At 43.5% G+C, this 22,540-nt stretch overlaps 1 protein-coding gene across 1 annotated transcript; it reads right to left on the reverse strand.

Annotated features, from left to right (window-relative positions):
• Window positions 1-1,708: 1,708 nt before the first annotated feature.
• On the reverse strand, window positions 1,709-21,406 carry LOC311524583 (pentraxin fusion protein-like; the record flags this gene model as incomplete). Its single annotated transcript, XM_084635811.1, has 10 exons — window positions 1,709-2,316; window positions 6,974-7,051; window positions 8,431-8,585; window positions 9,297-9,582; window positions 12,411-12,446; window positions 13,741-13,895; window positions 15,682-15,967; window positions 16,684-16,731; window positions 18,451-18,495; window positions 21,271-21,406. The coding sequence occupies 10 exons, from the start codon at window positions 21,404-21,406 to the stop codon at window positions 1,709-1,711; spliced, it is 1,833 nt and encodes a 610-aa protein (XP_084491937.1).
• Between the last annotated feature and the right edge of the window lie 1,134 nt (window positions 21,407-22,540).

Below are 22,540 nucleotides of genomic sequence, written 5' to 3' on the forward strand. Positions count from 1 at the left end.
TCCAGTTTGTAGAACAAAATATGCTATGCTGATTAAAGGACTTTTTTGCAGGTATAACTGCATTTGCGCAAGGGCTTTTGCTGGTATATAAATGTCATAAAAATCCACACCTCTAACTGGCATTATTACACTGGCAAAAGTTTTACGTGTATAGCCAGGGCAAGTTGTAGTTTTTAACATGTTAACACTGCCGGCTAACACAGCTTGAGATGTGTTAACCTGCCTTTTAATAAGGGTTATCAGAGTTTTCAGTTGTGGGGAGCTGACATGATTGAACAAGCATGACTGGCAACACATTATCTTTGCCTATGAAGACAGGGCCTTGTAGCCTAGAGGAGACTGTTTTCCGTAAACCATGGAGGATGATTACAGCTCTAGTATCACCACCATTCCAATGGACAGTGAAGCAATTTCAGCTGCTTTGTGGTTGATCTTGTCAGCAGCATTCCTCCCCGTGGGACCGTGAGCATGGAAATAATGGCTGCTTCCACAGCTCCTTGTGGCTTTGTCTAGGAAAAAAGTGCTTTTTCAAGCATTTGAGTCACAGGTTTTAACTGTGTCTATGTTGGTGCAAAGTGGGGTTGTCAGTTGAGCTAACTGGATTGAACCCCCCCTCCCCCCAGCAAACTCTCTTTCCCTAGCGTAGACAAAGCCATAGAGGCCCAGCGGTAAAACACAGGGCAAGTAGCAGGGGGAGGTTGATTGGCCAGTACCTTACATGGCCAGCTACCTCCCACCCCCAACTATAAAACAGAGAGGAGGACAGATTATTGTCTTTTGCATGAGCCTGACTGTAACACTTCCACTCTCCCTCACTCCTTTTGGTGGCCAGGTGGGAACCAGAGGCAGCAATCTGACAGAGATAAGCACAGCACCCTTAGGAGTAACTGACTGCTTGCCAGAGCCAGGAAGGATATTTTTGCTACAGTGTTCCCCACCACAATTTAATCTAGCATGGAGGGCTCCCCCACCCCCAGCAAGGATGCATGTTTTATGCCTTCCTTGGAGGACTGATCAGTTCAGTTATTCAAGGGATTTCACAGGAGTTTTCCAACACTTTTTATTCTCTGTCAAGCAGCCCTTGGAGGAGCTCCAGATCACTCGGTTAAGCTAGGGTCTGGCGACTTGAAGGCTAGTTGTTTGGTATTTTTCTCTTGCAGCAAGCAGTGGGGCAGAAGGTCATGTACGGGAAAGTGACATGGGACCAATCAGCACCCCTCTGGTGCAGGGAGCCCCACTGAGCAGGATTTCCCACATCTGGATCACCTGGTTGTGTGTCAATGCCAGGGATCATAGATTCATGAGGTTGTTAGCCTCGCTGTAGTGATGGGCTGCCCTGAATAGGAGGTCACATGATAGGTCACTGGGATATGATTGACAGGCCAGCTATTCCCGCCCCCAGGACCTTTTGCACATCCATCCAGTTGGCTAGAGCTAAACTGTTACCAATAAAGGTCATTGCAGATCTTTGCACCACAAATCTGCATAGTGTACTTTAGATACAAGATTGGCATTAACATGTGTGGGCATGGGACTAGGCTGTCTATAAGGGCTTTGCTATCTCTAATTTCTATCTTGTAAAAAAGAAAAAACCCACAAATTTCTAGAGTTTTCCACTCTATTCCTTGTTCTGTTTTATTTCTTGTGCATGCATAGGAGAAATGAAACATTAGAATGTCTGAAGCCCCTTCATTCACATTACACTCAGTTACAGTTTGGATGGCACAATCACATTTCCCGTACACTCATATGATAATGATTTCCAATCAAAAATATTTCCCTTGGGAAATGAGTGGTCCAGGTAAACATTCTGGATAATGGAGGGTGATAAGACATGGTCCCACATATAAAGGTCACTTATTTCTCCCACAAAGCTTTGGGCCTTCTCAAAGCTGCCCCAAAATGTGTCTGGATCTTGCCCCAGCATGACAATGCCCTGTGGTTGGATCCTATGCCCTGGTCTCAGCACTTTTCTTAGGCTCCTTTTACCATTTACCCAAAAGGCTGTGAGACCAGATTTGGATTCCCAGGTCACACACATGTGACTCCCAAAGGTATTGAGTTTGGGGAGGGTGAAGTGCACTCCAGGACCACTCAGGTACAAACTAAAAGTGCCATTAAACTCTTGCCACACATTGAGTTCATCATAGTACTTGGTGCGGTAGGAGAAAAGAATGATTTCTCGATTGGGCGGTAACTCTGAGGCCGCCTTCATGCAAAGTGTGAATGCTTCAAGACTCAAGGGCTGTGCTGGAGACAGAACAACATAGCTATTGTCTGTTTCTTCCGGGAAAATAAAGACTTTTTCAAGGAGACCTAGGACAGAAATCATAGCTAGTTATAATCACACCTATCCCACAGCAACTGCAATTCTTCCATCATGACCCTCTTTGAGGCATGAATGGGTTTGATTAGAATAAGACCAGGAGAGAAGACAGAATGTGAGTAAGGCAACATGTCCAGAAGTAATGAAGAACCTTCCACAAACGTGTCCACCTTTCAAACCAAGTGTGTGATACCAGCTGAAGAGAAAAGGATTTACTATTCAATATGTGATTTCATTCATTCTCCTTCACAGCCTTTGTGCTGCATGATAGGGTGGTTTGAATAAGTATTGCCAAATGGTGTGTCACGTGTGTGATCATGCTCAGTCGTAATAAGTGATGGGTGAACCTTGACATGTTCTGAGGTGGCTGGGCTTTGATGAGATCACCCATTCAAAAAGGCATATACTCAAGTATATTAGGGGGAAGGATGGTCCAGCGGCTGTCTCTTGTCTTATACTTAGATTGTAAACTCTTTGGGGGCAGAGACCATCTTTTTGTTCTATGTTTGTACAGCACCTAGCACAATGGGGTCCTGGTCTGTCACTAAAGCTACAAGGCTCTATGGTAGTACAAGATAATAATAATAACCCCTGCCATTGAGAAACAGAGGAAAGGATAACAGTACTTATGTGAGCTTTTTCTCCCCTTTGAGGGTGAAGGGGAGTCTGTGATGGAAGCTTTTAAAAAAGAACAGAAGCTGTTAAAGAGGAAGAAAATCTGAGGTTTTTGCTTCAGCTAGTGCAGGATACAAATTATCACTGATATATCTTAAACATGACATAATTTAAAGGGACACTGTCACAGAGTTTGGGCCCAAAACTAGACCTTTAAAATTATTATAGTGTAACCCACACTCTCTCATGGCTCTCCTTAGAGCCCTGCGCAGATACAAAATTTGCATCCGCATCTGATCCATGATCCGCAAACATGGTCTCCGGATATCAAATAGATATCCGTGATTTGCAGGGCTCTAGCTCTCTGTACTTCTTGAGGAGATAGTCAGTAGAAGCTCATGCTTTTAGGTGTAGAGGTCTTAGGTTCGCTGCTGACCGCCCATCCAGGGGCAGCATGTTACAATAGGAAGTAAATAATAATATGAGTATATCACTGCAGTTGCAAACAATGTAATTAAGACCGAGAAGAGAAAGTTGGTGGGTACGTTAAGGGGCTGGGATCAGGAGCCCTAGGTTTTATTTTCAATCTTACACTGACTCACCCTTTGAACATGGATACATTACTTATCCTTTTTTCCTCATTTAACCTCATTTACCCCCACCTGTAAAAGGAGGATAAAACTACTTGCATACCTCAAGGGGGCACGGGAGGTAGCAATGCCTAATGCTTTTAAACTGCTCTGAGACCCTCAGATAAAAGTACTATATAAAGTGTGAAATGTCATTACTATTTGAAGGTTTCACCTACAGCCCCCAACTGAAACCTCTCCAGCACATCATCAAGGCTCTACAACCTATCCTGAAGGACAATCCCTCACTCTCACAGACCTTGGGAGACAGGCCAGTTCTCGCTTACAGACAGCCCCACAACCTAAAGCAAATACTCACCAGCAACTACACACCACGCAACAAAAACACCAACCCAGGAACCAAACCCTGTAACAAACCCCGGTGCCAAATCTGTCCATATATCTATTCAAGGGACACCATCATAGGACCTAACCACATCAGCCACACCATCGGGGCTTGTTCACCTGCACATCTACCAATGTGATATATGCCATCATGTGCCAGCAATTCCCCTCTACCATGTACATTGGCCAAACTGGACAGTCTGTACGCAAAAGAATAAATGGACACAAATCTGACATCAGGAATTATAACATTCAAAAACCAGTAGGAGAGCACTTCAGTTTCCCTGGGAGATGGAAAGGAAAAAAGACAACAAAAGACATAAATCTGTGTTTTTATTAAACAAAGAAGTTGTTTGAAATATTGCTGATGCTTTTTGATTTATGCTGCTTTCAGTAGTGGCCGAAAGTAATGTAAAATCAATGGCTCTGCCCTCCTGGGAATACCTTTAGCACAGGGTATTGTTACTCAAAAACAGACCTAAAAGTGGCAATTCTTCAACAAAAAAACTTCAAAAACAGACTCCCACATGAAACTGTAGAACTGGAATTAATTTGCAGACTGGACACCATCACATTAAGCCTGAATAAAGACTGAGAGTGGTTGGGTCATTACAAAACCTAAACCTAATTTCCCCCATACTAATTTCTCCCTATTGTTACTCACACCTTCTTGTCAACTGTTTGAAATAGGCCACTCTCAATTACCACTACAAAAGTTATTTTCCCTCCCTCGGTATCCTACTGTTAATTGAATCGTCTCGTTAGACTGACCTCGCACTTGGTAAGGCAACTCCCGTGTTTTCATGTATTTATACTCCTCCTGTATTTTCCACTCCATGCATCTGATGAAGTGGGGTCTAGCCCACGAAAGCTTATGCCCAAATAAATTTGTTAGTCTCTAAGGTGCCACAAGGACTCCTCGTTGTTTTTACTATTTGAAGGAGGCTCTGCTCCATACAGGCATGGGGTGGGAATAGGAGCAAGGTGGCTTTATTCCATGTATGTGGCTCCCCACAATCTGGTGCTTTTGTGGGGGTCTACCTGGCTCCTGGCATAAATTAAAATAGCCTCAGAGAGGCCCTAATAATTTATGTGTTACTGTCCACCACAGTCCTTAGGGGCCACTGCTATACCTGAGACTAGCCACAGTGCATCTGTGCTTCGGCCACGTCCCCTTCCCACTGGATGCCTTCTACACTGGGGGCTGTGAGAGGTGGTGGCACAGAGAGCTTGTGGGGGATAGGGAGGATGCTTGGGGGAAGGGTAAGTAGCTAGAACCATCCAGGGAAGCCCCTGTGCTAAAGGTATTCCCAGGAGGGCAGAGCCATTGATTTTACATTACTTTCGGCCACTACTGAAAGCAGCATAAATCAAAAAGCATCAGCAATATTTCAAACACCTTCTTTGTTTAATAAAAACACAGATTTCTGTCTTTTGTTGTCTTTTTTCCTTTCCATCTTCCAGTTTTTCTTCTCTCTCCTTTTAAAATCTCTATCTGCTTCTCTCCCTCCTTTCTCTTTTCTCCAGAGTTCTACCATTTTTCATTGTTCTTTTCTGTGTGTTCATTCTCATTATTCTCTTTCCTGTGTAAAAGCAACCATGATCCCATGGAGTGTAGAACAACGCTCCCTCTCCATGTGCTTTAGCACTGTGTATGTGAGGAATAAGCATAAGCTTTATAGGAGGAATGGTATTAAAGCGAACCTGGGGGATCTGCAGTGATCTTGTCTGCCACATGAACTCGGGGATAATAATGAACAAGAGGTTCTCACTGAAGGTGACCTGAAGCCAGCCAGCCTAATCCCTGAAGCCAAATGTGCCTAAATCAGAATTTGGCCCCAGATATCTGCTATTACTACAGAGAATTTGGAACATTAGCCCTGTAGTGTGGAATCTTGGGTGACATCACGGAATCATCCTGCCTAACTTTCAGTTGAATCTTGTTCATTACCCATTAGACAGAGAAGATGCTGTGTTTCCCTGGGGATGGGTGAAGAACACATGTGGGGAAATAATTTGGCCTCCCTTGTAAACCTGTAGGAAAGGGGAAATGGAGATGCAGATCTGCACAACTCCTTCCTGAGAAAGCTTGGGAAAGGAAGGGTGATCAATAGGGTGGCTCCAGTCATCTGTGTAAACAGTGGACGAAGAGGACTTTGGGTGATCTGGGAGACTGATAATCTATTTATACTGCAGAGGGAGGGAGAGAGTGTGTGTGTATATCACATATATGCTCCTGTAGTAAGTGTTTACATACTGTATTTTCCACTCCTGATTTTGATCTATCTGCTATTTTTTCCTTAGTGCATAATTTAAAACACTAGAAATAAGAACAACCCTCTAAATCTCCATAGTTTTATAACAATTACTTTATAGATTATAAAGAATCAGAACTGTGGAGAACAGTGATCCATCTGTGATAACTTTCTGTCACTGGATTATAACTAATGTTGAGGAGAGAGACTTCTATGCCCCAAGTAGTAATACAGATGAAGTAATGCAGATGGTTTGGTGGCAGCAGAAGCACATGAAAATTACCCACTAAGGTTATGTTTTTCATTTATCCAGGAATACAATTCTGCTTTATACTCCACTCCAGGCAAGAGCCAGTGGAATCATCCCCTGGTGTAAAGCCATTTCCTGGGAAGATATTCTAAAATCTTTGGCCTCACCAGCCTCTCAAAGGTCCCAGTTTTCAGGTACAACCAGTTCAGATGACTGCTATTAATTAAACTGGGAAGAGCATCTTCAGTCTAAGGAAATATCCACCAGCTAAGTAATGAGACTTAAATTTGCAAAGTATATTTCAAGTAATAAAAAAGGGATTTATTTCACATTGTTGCCAGTTTGTTCTGCACAATGAGGTGTTTAACTAGCATTTCTAGAGATAATTTTTTTGTCTCATCCTGAGCAAACAGTAAACACCATCCACATCTATTACTTGCCTTTTCCTACATATACAGAACTGCAGCATCTCCTAATATTCTTCATTAAATGAGGAATTGATCTTCATGTAGCCTAAGTTTTGAGTGTGTGCGTTTGAATTAACCAGACCTACCGTTCTGTTTTACTGGATTCCGTTCAGGGCTTGTTTTGGAAAGTGGCATCAGCCAGTCAGCGTCAATGCTCAGGTAGCCTGGGAAATATGACATGTTCAGTATTGTTATTACCTTCTATTATTTGGAGGTACACAAATTACCTTCAACTATTTAGCATAGCGGGTCCCTTCCTACTTGTATGTGGGCCAGCTCCAGTCTATTGAGATTAGACATCACTTTCTCTTTTGTAATTACTGTGGTTCAAAAGGTGTGTTCATCCCTTTGTAACCTGCAAATGTAATTACTCTCTAGTCATTTCAGACCCTAAGAACCATTTCTCCCCAATGCAGGTTAAGCGTCTCCATCTTGCAAAAGTCCATTTTTGAAGCAACTAACAGTTTACCTTTTCAAACCTCTAGCTTCAGAAGCAGGTTTTCAATCCCATAAAAAATGATAATCTTCACCACTCGCAAAATCATTCTTTCACAGGGGCTTTAATTAAAGCTCTGACCCAGCAAAGCATTTAAGCACATGCAAAACATCAAGCATGTGAGCAGTTCTATCAATTTTGATAGGGAGTAATCAAGTACTTAAATTTATATACATGCCAAAGTGCTTTGCTGGAACAAGGTCTGCAGAAGGTTGGCTATCAACCAAAAGGGCACGGTCTTAAAAATGTAATTTCAAGTTACCACTGGGTTAAAAAGAGACAAATCCTGTCTGAACAGAGTTAAATAAGCAGTTCTGATTATGATGATTGATTATTATTTATATTAAGATAGTGCCGTGAGGCTAAGTTTGTCTCTAAAGGAAATTGCATTGTATCCTTCCTCCTGGCACAGAAATAAGTAGGATAACACAGGTTTGATTATTTGCTTCTCCATCCCTGTATTCTGCACTTTTTCAGTTTAATCATCCTTGGGACTTTGTCAGAAATCATTGCATCAGCGTGTGTGGAATGGACATGAAAAGAATCCAGAAGACTGGATTTTGGTAATTAAACACTGAGTCCTCATTAAGATTTAAGTTACACAGTAGAAAATAAGGCTAATCATTCAAGAAGTTCACCTCTCAGCAGTGGGAGAATTACACTGGCTGCAGGCCTTGCCTACAAACAATGAGAATCTTCCTCAACTCCAGCCACTGGTGGGTGGACAACAGTGTAACTGCACCTGTCCAAATGCCAAATATAGCCAAGGCAAACTGCTTTCAAGCAGACATAAATGGCACTCATGCAAATTGCGGTTGAGCTTGGCTACACTAGGGGTGTGCACTGGTACTGCTACCTGGTTGGTGGCTAGTGATGGCTGGGATGGAGGCAAACCTCCGGTGTAGGGAAGACATTAGCCTGAGGGAAGCTTTACATCTGATCGATAAATCTTTACATCTGATTGACTTTACATCTGATTGATAAATCTTATGGTTTTTTGCATCTCTATCCTTGCATTGACATTATGATTTTCAGCAATGTACTCACTTAAAGGACTTACAGGCAGACCAAAGACCTGCACTTCACACAGACTGAGGTATTCAGCTCGCCCAGGAATGGTCACTGTCACATACCGCCCTTGCATTTCTTCACAGTCAAATGAGAGGGTTTCCTCATAATCCATGCGGAAAACTGTCCCACATCTGGAAAGAATAGCACTCTGATTAAAAGATAATGAGCTGTTGCACTATACATGGATAACTAAATCCATGACCAATTTGAATTTTTAAAAGATGTTACATTTTGAGTTAGGGTTGCACAAAACACAGACATATGCTCCTTTTGTCATTCTCATCACTAAAAAAAATGGCTAGTTCTATTTGCTTCAGACTTTTTCCTTTGGGCTGGGACTGAGCAGAAAACAATCTGAAACTACACTTTTCCTGTAAGTTAGAGTAGGCAGGAAAGCAGGCCAAAGAATGGAGAACATCTTGCAACCTTCACTCTGGAGTTGTGAATGAGTCCAGAATGAGTTAGTGAGCTCAATCCAGTTCCTAGTGGATGGGTATCCTCATCAGAAAAACCACCACCACAACTGGCACTAATTGGTACAGTGGTTGAGAGTCCTAGAAAAGACCTAGAACTGAACTAGGCATGGAGACCAAAACCCCTTCTTACTTCTTTAATGGTCTCTCCACATTAAGGTGGTAGCAAATGGTATAGGTAACATACGTACGGCCACTGCATGCATTCTATGGATAAAAGGTCGTTCTCCAGAGCTGTCGCTCTAGCCATAACTAGTATTTAGTAAGGGAAAAAGAAACAGCTTCTAATTCATTCCATATTTCTTTGGCCCATAGTGAGTTTGATTTTGGTATGTTCTTGCAATGACAGCTCAAGATTAGGAAGGATACCTGGGATTCTTTATTCCACCTTGTTCATTAGAGTTCCCAATCCGGATCTCAGCACCGTTTATCCGATCCTTGCAACAGTCTCCTCTGTTTGTTAATGCAACAGAGAAGATTTTATGCTCTGATTTCAAATCCAGCCTCCACCAGGGTGACCATTCTTTATGTGTGTGGGTACACTGTCCCATCAAAGCGTTGGCAGATAAAGAGCCATCGATAGCATTCTGAGCGTTATAGGAGTACATATATCTGCTGGACTGGGAGGCAATACCATGTGGTGCTACATTTGGGACTGGAAAGAAAGACAGTTGGTTGTGAAATTACTACAGGTGTAGTACCAGGGAGACTAGTAGCTTCATCAAGGTAATCAGCCCAAGAACGTGTAAGAGTTAGTGCCAAGAGATACAAAATGCAGCTCTTTAATGGCAAAATAAGGAAACAGCCGAAGATCTACACATTTTATTGAAAGAATTACCCCTATGCCCACAGCTGCAAAATAAAGTAGATTAAATAAATCAGTCAAGATCTAGCCTATCAAAATCATAAGACAGAGGCCTGCTTCAGCTATCTGCTGATCCTTATTTATCCGGTCTCTAATATTGAGAGACAGCTGGCAAATGCCATGCCACATGGTTACTGTCAAGCCAAGCTAAGCCACTTCTCAGCACAGACTGGACATGCTTGGCCTCTGGGATGTCAGATACCTCCACCGACGCTCTACATTGCGTGGGTTAATCTCGCTCAATTTAGACACATCTTTTACTGAAAACTGGTTGGTTGGCTGCCCTACTAATAGAATCAGGTGTCTGCAGAGCACTGTGGAGGACTGGCAGCTCTTTTCCTCGCCTCTTCTCAAGCAGTGACATCCTGCCACATTGAAGTCAATGGGAGTTTTGCCATTGACTTCAATGGGTCCAGGATTGCACCCAGCTCACTTTATAGTTGCTCACTATAGGGGATATTGATTTGCTTGCTATGGCTCCAGTTCAGGAAAGCATCCCTTTTCCAGGACAGGACTTAACTTTAAGTGCTCTCCTGAATAGGGATGGCCTTAAGCACGTGCTTCAGCACTTTCCTGAATCAGGGCCTGTCACAATATGCTACTGGCATGCTTGCTGTAGGCAGCGCTATACACTGGTGCACTCTCCCTGTGACATGTGATATTAGGGTGTACTGTGGACAGATATTATTTGTGCGTGCTATAGGTTTGTAGTGATGAAAAGATAACTCAAAACCTCTATGAAGTGTTAGTAAAGAGAAAGCTGGAGACTAAGATGTGCTGCATTCTAATCTGCAAGCACCAGCTATATTGTATTTCATATTGCTGAGCTTAAATGAGGTCTGGAAAACCTTATCAAGCACTGCTAATTGTCCCAGACTATTCTGGCTCCTGTCACAGACTCTTGAGGTGACCCATGCCTGCCGATGGGGGGCGGGGGGGTGGAGTGAGGGCAGCCAGCTTCAGCAGTATTACTGAGCATGCTCAGTCTGTGTGAGCATGCTCAGTACAAGCCAAGCAGCAAATCTGGGTGGGGGTGGCCAACCCTGCCCGCTTCCCTCCCACAGCGCGCCAGGCTCACCATGTAAATGCTCTCTGATGGGCTGGGCAGCATAATCCGAGGCTATCTGCCATGCCTGGTTGGTTTACTAATGAGTAAGACTGCGAGTTTGTCACGGAGGTCATGGCTCCGTGACTTTCCGGGACCTTGTGACTTCTGCAGTGGCCGGGTAGTGTGACTGGCCCCGGGGGCCACCTGGGCCAGCCACACCAACCATTGCTGGGGCAGTCTTGGGCCACCCCCCTCCCCAGCAGCAGCAGGCATTTCAGTGTGGGAGGGGGGTTACTTTTACTAAAACTACCTGTGACTAAAACGTAGCCTTACTAATGAGTCTTGGCAGTCTCCCTGTGGCCATACAAGCTAGAAAACAAACAGTTCAGCCTGGCCAGGAACACAAGGTGACATTCTGACCCTATTGCAATGAATGGGAATTTTGACATTGACTTCAATAGGGCTGAGATTTCACCCAGGGTGAAGAGGAAGCACTGCTCCCACGTAGCCGCCTATAGCTACCTCTGCAGTCCTGGTGGCCTGTATACACCCCAACACCTTGTGAACGGATGATGAGACTTCTCCTGTTGTGTATTCTGAGAAGATTTATTTGCTCAGTTCCCAAAAGGCTTCTGCACGCTTTCACAGGCACCATTTATCAGCGCTCACTATAGGTGTGTATTAGCAATGCAGTGGAGATTTGCAGTTTCAGCATGCTCTGCATATAGGCAGGAGCTGAACAAGTAGGCAGAAACTGTCTAGTGGTTACGGTGATTAAGAGTCAGGAAACTTGGAGACTCTGCCACGGACTTGCTCTTATAGCCTGGTCAAGTTGTTTAATTTCTGTGATCCTCAGGTTTCCTTTCCATACATATAACACCCACCTCTGCAAAATACTTTGAAATCCTTGGATGAAATGCACTGTATGAATGCAAAATATTATTGCTACCTGCTGTAGGTTAGTAGCATTATTTATAGGCCACCGAGCTAGGCATTTTTCCATATATGTGTAGAATAACAAATGATAGACTTGTGCTCTCTCTATTACAGCTTGGGACTATAAAGTGTGTGTTCTAGGACAGTGGTTTTCAAACTTTTTTTCTGGTGACCCAGTGGAAGAAAATTGTTGATGCCCATGACCCAACGGAACTGGGGATGAGGGGTTTGGGGTGTGGGAGGGGTTAAGGGCTGGGGCAGAGGTTTGGGGTGTTAGGGGCAGGGCAGGATGCGGAGCCCCGTGGCCCCCAAGCCTAAGAGCCGAACCTGCTGCTGGCCACTTGTGGGGCACAGCGCGGTGTCATAACAGGTAGGGACTAGCCTGCCTTAGCCGGGCAGCATCGCCGATGGGACTTTTAACGGCCCGGCTGGCAGTGCTGACCAGAGCTGCTGCGATCCAGTGCCTGACACTCTGCCACCCAGTACTGGATCGCGACCCATGGTTTAAAAACCACTGTTCTAGGTTCTATAAAGCACGTGCTGAATAGTCGCTCTGCAAGCCTGTGCCAAGTGAACATAGAGTCCAGTCTGTCTAACTGTATTCCATCATCCATATCAAATTGGCAGCATTTACCTCCTGTTGTTGTCTTTGGTGCTCGGAGTGTTTCACCTGAAACATAGTCAAAAAAACCAAATCATTACCAGAGCTGGTCACATAGCAGAAGGGAAGCATGAATGTGTTTGTTCTTATGTACTGGGCCACTTTTCAAAAGAAAAAAGATGCCAGATCCAAAATTTTGCCCCTGGACATGTAATTACTGTTGGGTTTCTCAGAATTACTCCCTTATCCAAGCTTTCCTTTGGCTCAGCGCTGCATTACATACAAGTCTCTCCTGTGAGGGTTCTGGGGCACTGGACCCAGACGCTGATTTCGTGATTGACATCTAACACAAAACTGAGGGGATCTGCCTATAGACTTCATTGCTTGTAAAGCATTTTGAAGATGTATAGTGTTATGTGGGTGATCATCCCCCCCCACCCCAGGATAAATGTTTCCTATTGGGTATTAAACGTTGTGCCCTTGGCACGGGGCTTTGTTGTGCCACATCATGCCTTAACATTGCTGGTATACTTTTCATTACGCTGCACCCAACACCTTGCCTCTGAAGTATATGGTGCTTGTCTACCTTTTGCCTAGAACTAAATTATTCTGAAGCAATATATCATCGCTCATTTAGCCCCTTATGAAAAAGTCAAATGATCCAGAGCCTTTTCTGTCTGGTCAGTCTGACGCTGCATTTCATCCCACTATTACCTTCCCCTCCTTCATCTCAGTCTGGTGTTTTCCATCTGGCTGAAATTATTTGTCCCTGGCTGGCACTGTTGGGTGTAAGGACTGCATTAAAGTGGCTGCCAGTGATGCTTGATGAATAGGCTGGACAGGAAGGCTGAAGGCCAAGGTGGACAATAACAGTACCAAAAGGCCTAATGAAACATATCAAAGATATGCTGGAGAGCAGACCCCCTAAGGTCAATCAGTTCCAGTATCCACAGGAGATCTCCCAATGTACCTCTTTTGGATTTAGACATCCCCTTTCAGTGCTTTGGCCTTGACCCTACCTTCCTATGAAAAGACAATGATCCTGATTCTCCACTGCCTGGCAGCCTGTGTAGTCATTCATATCTGTACAAAGGGAGCATATAAAGGGAGTAGATCAAAGTACACTATGGAAGTTTTAGTGCATGACAGCTAGTGTGCTGTAGATTTACACCCCATCTTACCATGCATGAATTCTCTGTATAGAAAAGCCTTAAATCAGATTTTTTTTACTCACTTACCCCATTGATAGTGTTTTATGCTCATTCTGCACTCCCTCTGCACAGGGCTCCAGTAAATTTTGGGGGGAACTTTCCCCAGACACAGCCAGAAATCTATTGTGTGTGAATTCAGTAACTGTACTCACCAGGGAAAATCAATGGCAGACCAAACACCTGCACTTCACACAGAGTCAGGTACTCAGCTCGCCTTGGGATGGTCACAGTCACATAACGCCCTTGCATTCCATGACAGTCGAATGAGAGTGTTTGCCCAAGCTCCATGGACTCAACTGTAGCACATCTGGAAATGAACAGGATCTTATTCACAGAGAGCGGTTATGCATTGTGAATCTGAGAGAGCACTAGCACCATGAAGTCTGTATCTGTGGAATGAAAGCTCCCATCTCTTGTATGCTCACGCGCTGAAATAAGCACATGTTGGCCGGGATTTTCAAAAGGGCCTAAGGGACCTGGGTTCCTCATATCCTTAGGCCTTTTCAAATGTCTCAGCCATGAGGTTCAGTTGATCACTTAAAAGTGTTTCTATTAATGATTTTCTTAAATGACGTAGCTATTAAAATGAAGTCAGTGAATCACGAACACCGTTCATGCAGTAGTATGGTTAAGAATGTCAAAGCCAAGATAAGCAGGGTTACCACAAAAACAGGGACCTCACGTGCTTTGTAGCCACTCAGAAAACCAAAGAATTGATTTTTCAGTCACAATGCCGCATAATTCTCTGCATTGCATCATTTTTTAAAAGGAACTACAACAACAAAAAGCTACTGTATTTTCTTGCCATTCTCCAGCTCTTCATCTTGTCCAGCTGCTGTTTTAGGAGGTCTGCAGGACAGAGAGTCTGGCTGGGGACATAAGGGCATGAGGAGCAGAAGAGGCTGAAGCCCTGCCTTCTCTGAACTGCACTGCATTCTGCAGCATTATTCAGCGATTCTTCTTATTCATAGAATTTAAGGCCAGAAGGAACCATTAGGTCATCTAGTTTGAACTCCTGTATATCACAGACCATTACATTGCACCCAGTTACCCCTGTATTGAGCCCACTAATTTTTGTTTGGCTAAAGCTAACGTCCAGAAAGGCAGCCAGTCCTAATCTGAGGACCTCAAGAGATGGAGAATCCACACTTGTCTTGGCAGTTTGTTCTATCACTATTAAAACATGTACCTTAGCTATCTATTAAAAAATTGTTTGATAACCTGTGTGGCCCCTAACCTGAGAGATCAAAAAGAAAGCAGTGGCAGGAAGGGTTGGAGCATCATCTAGGGACTTGTCTACACTGAGAAATTACATTGTGTCAGAACATGACTTTGAGGAGTTATGGTAACTAGCAAGATGGGGATTGATTCTCGTTTATACTGAGGCCCCTTTATGCTGTTGACAGTGTAAAATCCCTTAAAATGAGGGTAAATTACTGTCAGAGCAATATAAAGGGGCCTTAGTATAGACAAGAATCAGGCTTTCGCTATATGCAAGGACTGTCACACTCATCATCATGTCAGCTGGGTTATTCATGACCCACTGACACAAAGTTAAACACAACAGTCCTGTGGCCAGTGAGTGCAGTTTTGCTTAACATGTAATTATTTACCATGACTTCTCAGGGCTGTGTTCTTACACAACATAATTTTCCAGTGTAAGGTGCAGCTCACCTGGAGTAAGGGCACCAAATCTGCCCTTGTTTGTAAGTGTGACAGCATTATTAGTACAATACTAAATGCTGTGAGAATTTTATATATTTCTTGACTTTGGTGGGTTTTGATTAGCAACCAGTTAAAAGGTTTTTGCATCGTTTGATGCACAAGACTTGGATTGGTTTCAGAGTAGCAGCTGTGTTAGTCTGTATTCACAAAAAGAAAAGGAGTCCTTGTGTCACCTTAGAGACTAACAAATCCTCACATATGGGAAATGACCATCTGAGAAGACTGACTTTTCACCACTCTGCAGGAGCGTGGAAAAGACTGCACATAAAACCTGGGCTCAAGTCCTGTACAGGAAAGGTACCCAGTCACTTTCATTCAGTTTTCTTCTACATGCTCAAATACTTCCGCAAACTACAACAGACCAGTACCTGGGATTCAGTGTCCCACCAAGCTCTGATGAGTTCCCAATCCGAATCTCTGCACCATTGATCCTCTCTTTGTAACAGTCACCTTGATTTGTGATCACCACTGAGGACACAATAAATGTTTTGCTCAAATCCACTGTCCACCATGGCTGGAACTCTCTGCGTGTTTGTGAGCACTGTTGGCTCGGGAAATGGTTCAATAAAGATCCATCAGTGGCCCTCATAGGATTGTCCTCAATCTCTCTGGTGCTAGACTGGAAGGCTGTTTTCCCCAGGGCTACATTAGGAGCTGTAAAACAACAAACACAGTTCTTATGCATCACCTGCTTTGGAGAGAAGTGCTAGAGTAAGAACAGCTTGATTATCACAGAAAGAAAATGTGGCAGTTTATAAGATGCACTGAGTTAATGAGCCAGAGTTCCAGTCCATTTCCTCAAGGACAGGAGTTCAATTCTCAGCTCTGGTCACCATTTGCAGTTTCAGCAGAGAGAAGCCAAGGACTGAATGGGCCTGGAAACTGAACTTTCCTATCACCCCTATGAAGCCTGCCCCTCCCAACCCATCAGGTTAAAATGCCTTGGAGAGAGAGTGAGGAACTACCTGAGGGAAACTCGGACTGCTCTCTGCTCAGGGATCAAGAGTACTTCCATCTTTGGGGGCTGCAAATGCAGCACTCAAAGGTCAACATTGATTTTGAATTGGATTTTACATTACAAATATCACCTTTATGGTTCAGATATAGAGTGCATTTCTGTAGCTCCTGTTGCCCAATTCCTCCAATCTAAGGATTCTTCTATAGGGCTCAAAATTACCTGACGGGCAGACAGCCCTGATCAAAACTGTGCAAATGGAAAGTGAACTATTCCAGTGGGGACGTATGATTTTTCCCACAAAGAGAAATTTTTACTTTCCCAGTAAGGCTGTAGCAGGGGATGTACCTGACACCACAATGATGATTTGCTCAGGAACCCAGTATCATGTTTAAAAAAACCCTCCAATATTTACCTGCTCTAGAGTTATTCAGAGTGATCCATATGTCAGTTTCAAAATGATCTGAAAAATTAAGCAGAGCAGGAGTCACAAGATGCCTTTGAGGACAAGGATCATTTATCCTATTGCATGTTCCTTGTTCCCAGTACTAGAGCACAGCCCATGTCTTCTCTCTGCTGCTTTCCCCCAGCAGGCATAACAGAGAAACCTCACTTCCTGGTAGTTTACCCAGGCAAGGTCAATGTTTCAGTGCACATGGGAGAAAATGGGCAGCAGCAATCTGCATATTCCAGGATCTGGAAATCTGCGGAGACCACCTCTTCACCATTTGGCTCAGATCTATTCTAGGATCTGCTCACAGGTATGTCAGCTTTATAAAAAATCAAATTTTTCTGTTAAAATTGTTTCGCTACTAACACTTATGTTTACTTGAACTGAAAGAGACTACAGGAAAAATATTCTTCTCTGTTCTCTATTTTTCTCTTTAATTTGTGCATTTTACACACTTTGTATATTGTTATAATGGAGGTTGGGTGGAACCTGGCTGAAGCTGGTGGCTATGATAGCTGCCCTTCGTTTAGGACAAAGGTAAGCAGTTAAGCTCCTTTTTGGAGTAAGGTAACTGAAACAAGAAGGACCACAAACAAAACACAGACCATACGCAAGGCTGGTCAGAAGCTAAGCTATGTGATTGGAGGGGTTTCACTGGCAACTGAATACCAATACAGTTGGCTGGATATTGTTTGGTGGAGGTGTGTGCATCTGTGAGCAGAAGCAGAAGGAGGCAGATAAGGCAGCAGGAAAGCCAAGGAGACAGCAAAAGGAGCTCTTTCAACAAGACAAAGCCAAGAGGGAGAGCTTTTGGGGCACAGTGCTGGCTGGACAGTGGTTTGGAACTGTGAGCAAGGAAACTGCCTTCTGCTGTTTAATTCCTACTGTGTTCTGGGAAACAGGACTCTGTGCACATGCCTCGTAAATAACCAGGATTGCTCCAAAGAAATACCTGACTCCATAATCAGTTTCTTCTCCTAATGTCAACAACACACAAGACTCCAAATACTGGCTAACACGTTCAGGTAAAAGGGGTAACAATACCATGAATTTCATGGTCTCCCCCATACAATTAGTCTATATTCTCTGTTTGGATGCATTGTTCACACAGCAACAAGGAAGAGAAAAACATTTTAAAAACAAGAAAATTAGATAGTAAAAATCTATTTACTTTTAACACATGTTTTGAAATTGACTGGCTCTCAAGTTGGCATCCCTTTAATATCTAATAAGTTCTATAATGTGTGGCTATGTTTATTAATAATAATTAATACACATATAATTAATCTACATGCAGAACTTTGAAGATGTAAGACACTAGATGAATGCTAATGATTATATTATGTTTTGGCAGGAAGATAGGCTATCATCTAACAGATCTTTTCCTTCTGTAACTGCTAAGATCCAAAAGGAGTTGCAAAACTTAAAGAGTGTGAAGAAATGAAGGCAAAGTTGGATGAAGTTTGTATCAAAAGTGAAATCAAGCCAGTGGCATACATGGGCAAAGTTCTGAAGGTGATAAGAGGCTGATTTACAGACAAGGAAGATTTGAGAAAAGGAGAAAGAAAAATCAGGACAAAGGGAGAAGACACAGTTGGGTTTGATGATTCTCCTCTTACCCAGCAGAATCACTTCTGGTTCTGGAGACATCTAAGAAATAGAAGTGAAGCAAGCAAAGTAGACCAGGCCTGTTGCATCTCATTTCATCTTTCCTATAAGATTCTAACTTACCTCCATTGGGGATCCTTGGGCCCAGAGTTTCATTGAGCATGAGGTCTACAAAAGAACAAAAATGAAAGCAAAAATAAACAAAAAATACTCAGTTTCCATCCTGACACAAACTAGTGCTGTCCAGAGGACAACAATTCCATTTTGCACAACTTTTGATGTTTCTAAATTTGTTTTCGTTCCACATTGGAATGAAAAAAAACAAACAAACCCACAACCTTTTGAATGTTTTCACTAAACAGAATTGTGTGACATCCATTTTCAGATTGACAACCAGAACTTTTCTATTTCAGGGGTAGCCTTGTTAGTCTGGATCTGTAAAAGCGGCAGAGTCCTGTCGGATGTATTCACCCATGAAAGCTTATGCTCCAGTACATCTGTGAGTCTATAAGGTGCCACATGACTCTTTGCCGCTTTTTCAGTTTGAGTCAGTCTCTTTCTGGTCAAAAGTGACCAAAGATCCCTGGACCAAAACGAAAAACAACTGCCCCCACCTCAATACCCTTCCCAGTGAAACATTTGTCAAAACCGATCTGTTTTGACTTTGACAAAATCACATACTGTACTTCAACAAAATGTCATGTAGTCAAAAATGTTCCAACCATCTCTAAAACTAACTCCCCAGTCTGCCTGCCTGATAGCAGTGCACAAAAATGGCCAATGAAACAAACTAAGACTTATATGCATTTCTTCTGGATCTCTAATATAAAGTGAAGGTGAGTCTGGGAAGGAATCACCTACTTCTGGGATGCCCTCTGTCATACACACCTACATTTAGAATATTCATTAAGGGAGCTGAAACAGTCATTCCATTGCTTTACTTCTACCTTACACTTCTCTCAGATGTGTGACTGGCTCAAGAGGGTCAGCCAGCCAGCTTGCCTGTGGAGAGCAGAGAGCTTGCACCAGCTCCAGAATAGAGACCAATTACACCCAGCCTTAGGTGGCAGCATCCTGCTTTTGTGCCAAGGACTGTGCACCGTCCAGTCTGGTCTTGTGGCTCACCCTGATTTTAAGCAGGAGCATAAAAAGGACTCACCTGATGGCATGGAGCAGCAGAGTCCCTAAGAGAGAAAAGGAGGCTCGTCTTGGAGGCTGGTGCAGCAGCAGTGATAAAGAAGGAATTTAGGATATGTCTCCACTGGGGCTGGAAGGTGTCATTTCCAGCTTTACGAGACATATTCATGCTAGCTCTGAGAAGCTATCTGATTCTATCTAAGACCAGAGGTTCGTGCTTGGGGCAGCTAGCCCCTCCCACGCTTGTGCCGCTATGGCTACACTCCTATTTTTAGTGCACTTGCTCTATCAGAGCTAGTGTGGGTATGTTTCCTCAAGCTGGAATTTACACCTTCTGGCTCCAGTATAGCCAGACCCTTAGTCCAAGGTTAGCTCAGAGCCAGCTTGGCTCCACATGGTGCGTCCACCTATTGACTGTCTACAACTCTCACGGGTGACAAGAGGACCTGCAAGCCCAGCAAGCTTTTTAGGCCCACTAACTATCTTCATTCAGCAACAATGCCAGGCAATTCAAAATGATAGTAACGTTCTTTAGTCTGGAATTTTCAAAGAAGCCCAAGGCAGTGAGTCATCCAAAGCCCACTAGAATTCACTAGGATTTGGGCCCCTGACTCCTCTGAAAATACCTTAGGAGACAAAAACAGTTTCAGGATTGTTAGCACCATTTTAGGGTTTATGTTTCCCAACAGCATTTTGCCAGGTATTTTATGCTGGAAAAATTGTAAGCCACAAGCCTAGTTTCTTAGTTAAATGGACATTGTCAACTAGAAAAAAAAATCACATATTGTCTGCAATTTTGTTTGTTACTTTGGTAATGGGTAACATCTAATGAGATTATCTCCCCCCCCCATTTGTTTACAGTGGCCTAAGTTTTACACTATCTAAGTCCAGGAGGGTTTTGACTCCAATGAGAGTATGTGCAGGCCCTTTGTGTATTTGACAGCATTTTGTGCATAGTCAGTTTCAGGGTTCCTTTGTATGTTACACATCTATAGACATCTGTAAACATCAACAACTGGGAAGCAGGAAAAAAAATCAAGTCATAAATGGCTGTCTTTCAGGAACTGGAGTTTTTTAAAATGAGTTCATGAGAGCAGAGAAGGAAAATTAAACAAACAAACAAAAATTCCCAGAAGCATACACTAAAACCAGAACCCAAGCATAAGGCACAGAAAACCAGGGAAGCCAAGGAAAAAGATGGAAGGAAACAGAGGCTATGTCTACACTAGAGGTCTTACAGCGCCACAGCTGTAACGATGGAGTTGTGCCGCTGTAAAGTCTCCCATTTAGCCGCTCTGTGCCGAGGGAGAGAGCTCTCCCATTGCAATAATTAAACCACCCCAATGAGCGGCGGTAGCTATGTCAATGGGAGAGCTTCTGGCGGTGTAGCATATGTCCATCTGGGGGTGGTTTTTTTCACAGCCCTGAGTGACATAAGTTTTACTGACAAAAGTGCTCGTGTAGGCACAGCCAGAGAAAGACAGACAGACACAAACCGTTCTTTAAAAATGTCGGACAACATTCATACCGATCCTTGACACAGTTCCAAGCGTCTCACACTTTGTTTACCATCTCTGTGCTCAACGTCAAATTGGAGACTTCACTGAGTCACAAACCTCATCAAAACTCTCTTTGCAGCAGAACAGGCTTTCCCACATTTCTGGTGTGTCCTTTTCAGCACACCACACACTTGAGTATGTTTAAAGCATGTACACACATCCATGTAGATCTGATTCTCTCCAGCCAAGGGGAGCCATGCATCGGAACACAAGCCAATACATTCCATCGGAGCAATGCTCTACTTACCAGAAGAATTTACTGGTAGACCAAACACTTGGACTTCACACAGTGTGAGGTATTTTCCTGTGCCTGGGATGGTCACAGTCACATACTGCCCTTGCATTCCTTCACAGTCAAATGAGCGTGTTTCCCCAGGGCCCATGGAGTCGATCTGGGCACATCTGGAGTTGAACCATATTAATAGCCATTATTATTATTATACTTTGACAACAACAATAGCTCAGATCACGGGAGGAGGTGGGGGAAGGATGAAAAATACAAAGTGGCCCCATAATTCAGCAAATAAATGTCATCATCATCTTATTTTTCCTCAGTTATTTGTTAAACAATGAATCACTATTAAGGCAGAACAACACACACAGACTATTTACTCTAGTGTCATCTATAGCAGTGCTATAGATAAGGTTGATTCTACAAGTTTGGCATGAGGATCTTTAGGGCCAAATTCTGCCACCTTTACTCACATTGTGTAGTACCTCACTCCTCAAGGAGTTTCCAGGTAATACTCATAAGAGTGGAAGAATCTGATGCTGAATCATTTTAAACAACAGCTTTCTTTAAATCGATACTGTAGATTCATTAAATCAGTGGTCTCCAAAGAAGAAGAAGAGCTGCCGCCGAAGACGGAGCAGGGAGAGCTGAGCTGCCGCCAGCATGCCGCTGAAGAATCAAAGGTCCAGGAGCACTGCTCCTTCGGCAGCGCTCCTCCCGCTGCACACCCCCAGGGATGGTCTTGCGCACCCCCTGGGGTGCGCGCACCGCACTTTGGAGGACACTGCATTAAATCAATGTCCCATGGGAAAGCGGTTCTGAGAAAGAAACTGTGAAAGTCTAATTAAAGGACCAATCTTGGTTCAGGAGCCACTAGCTTGGTCCTCTGCACTCACACACAATAGTACCATGAGGGACTCGGCATGAATGCTGGGGTTTGTGCTTCTCACTTCCAGTGCAGCATCAAGAGTCTTAAGAGAGCAAAAAGCTGATCATGCAATTACTAGCAGGAGAGATGAGGAAATTACTTTTAGCCTCTAAAACCCCAACTACACATCATGCTTGATAGAAACCATTTTAAAGCATGTTAAAAGCACACACACAAACACACGCACAAACACAAGTGGTATGAACAGAGGCAGTTGTGCTGGCCAATGGGAACTGAGCATAGCTTAATTAAAACCATTATGAGCAACAAAACCATTTGAGGTCTGTTCTAACCACTTCCACTACATTTCCTTCTGTGTGCTCAAGCGCTTTCATTCAGACCATCAGAGCATATTAC

Source organism: Lepidochelys olivacea, assembly GCF_965140295.1.
Source record: "Lepidochelys olivacea isolate rLepOli2 genome assembly, chromosome: 1".
NCBI lineage: Eukaryota > Metazoa > Chordata > Testudines > Cheloniidae > Lepidochelys > Lepidochelys olivacea.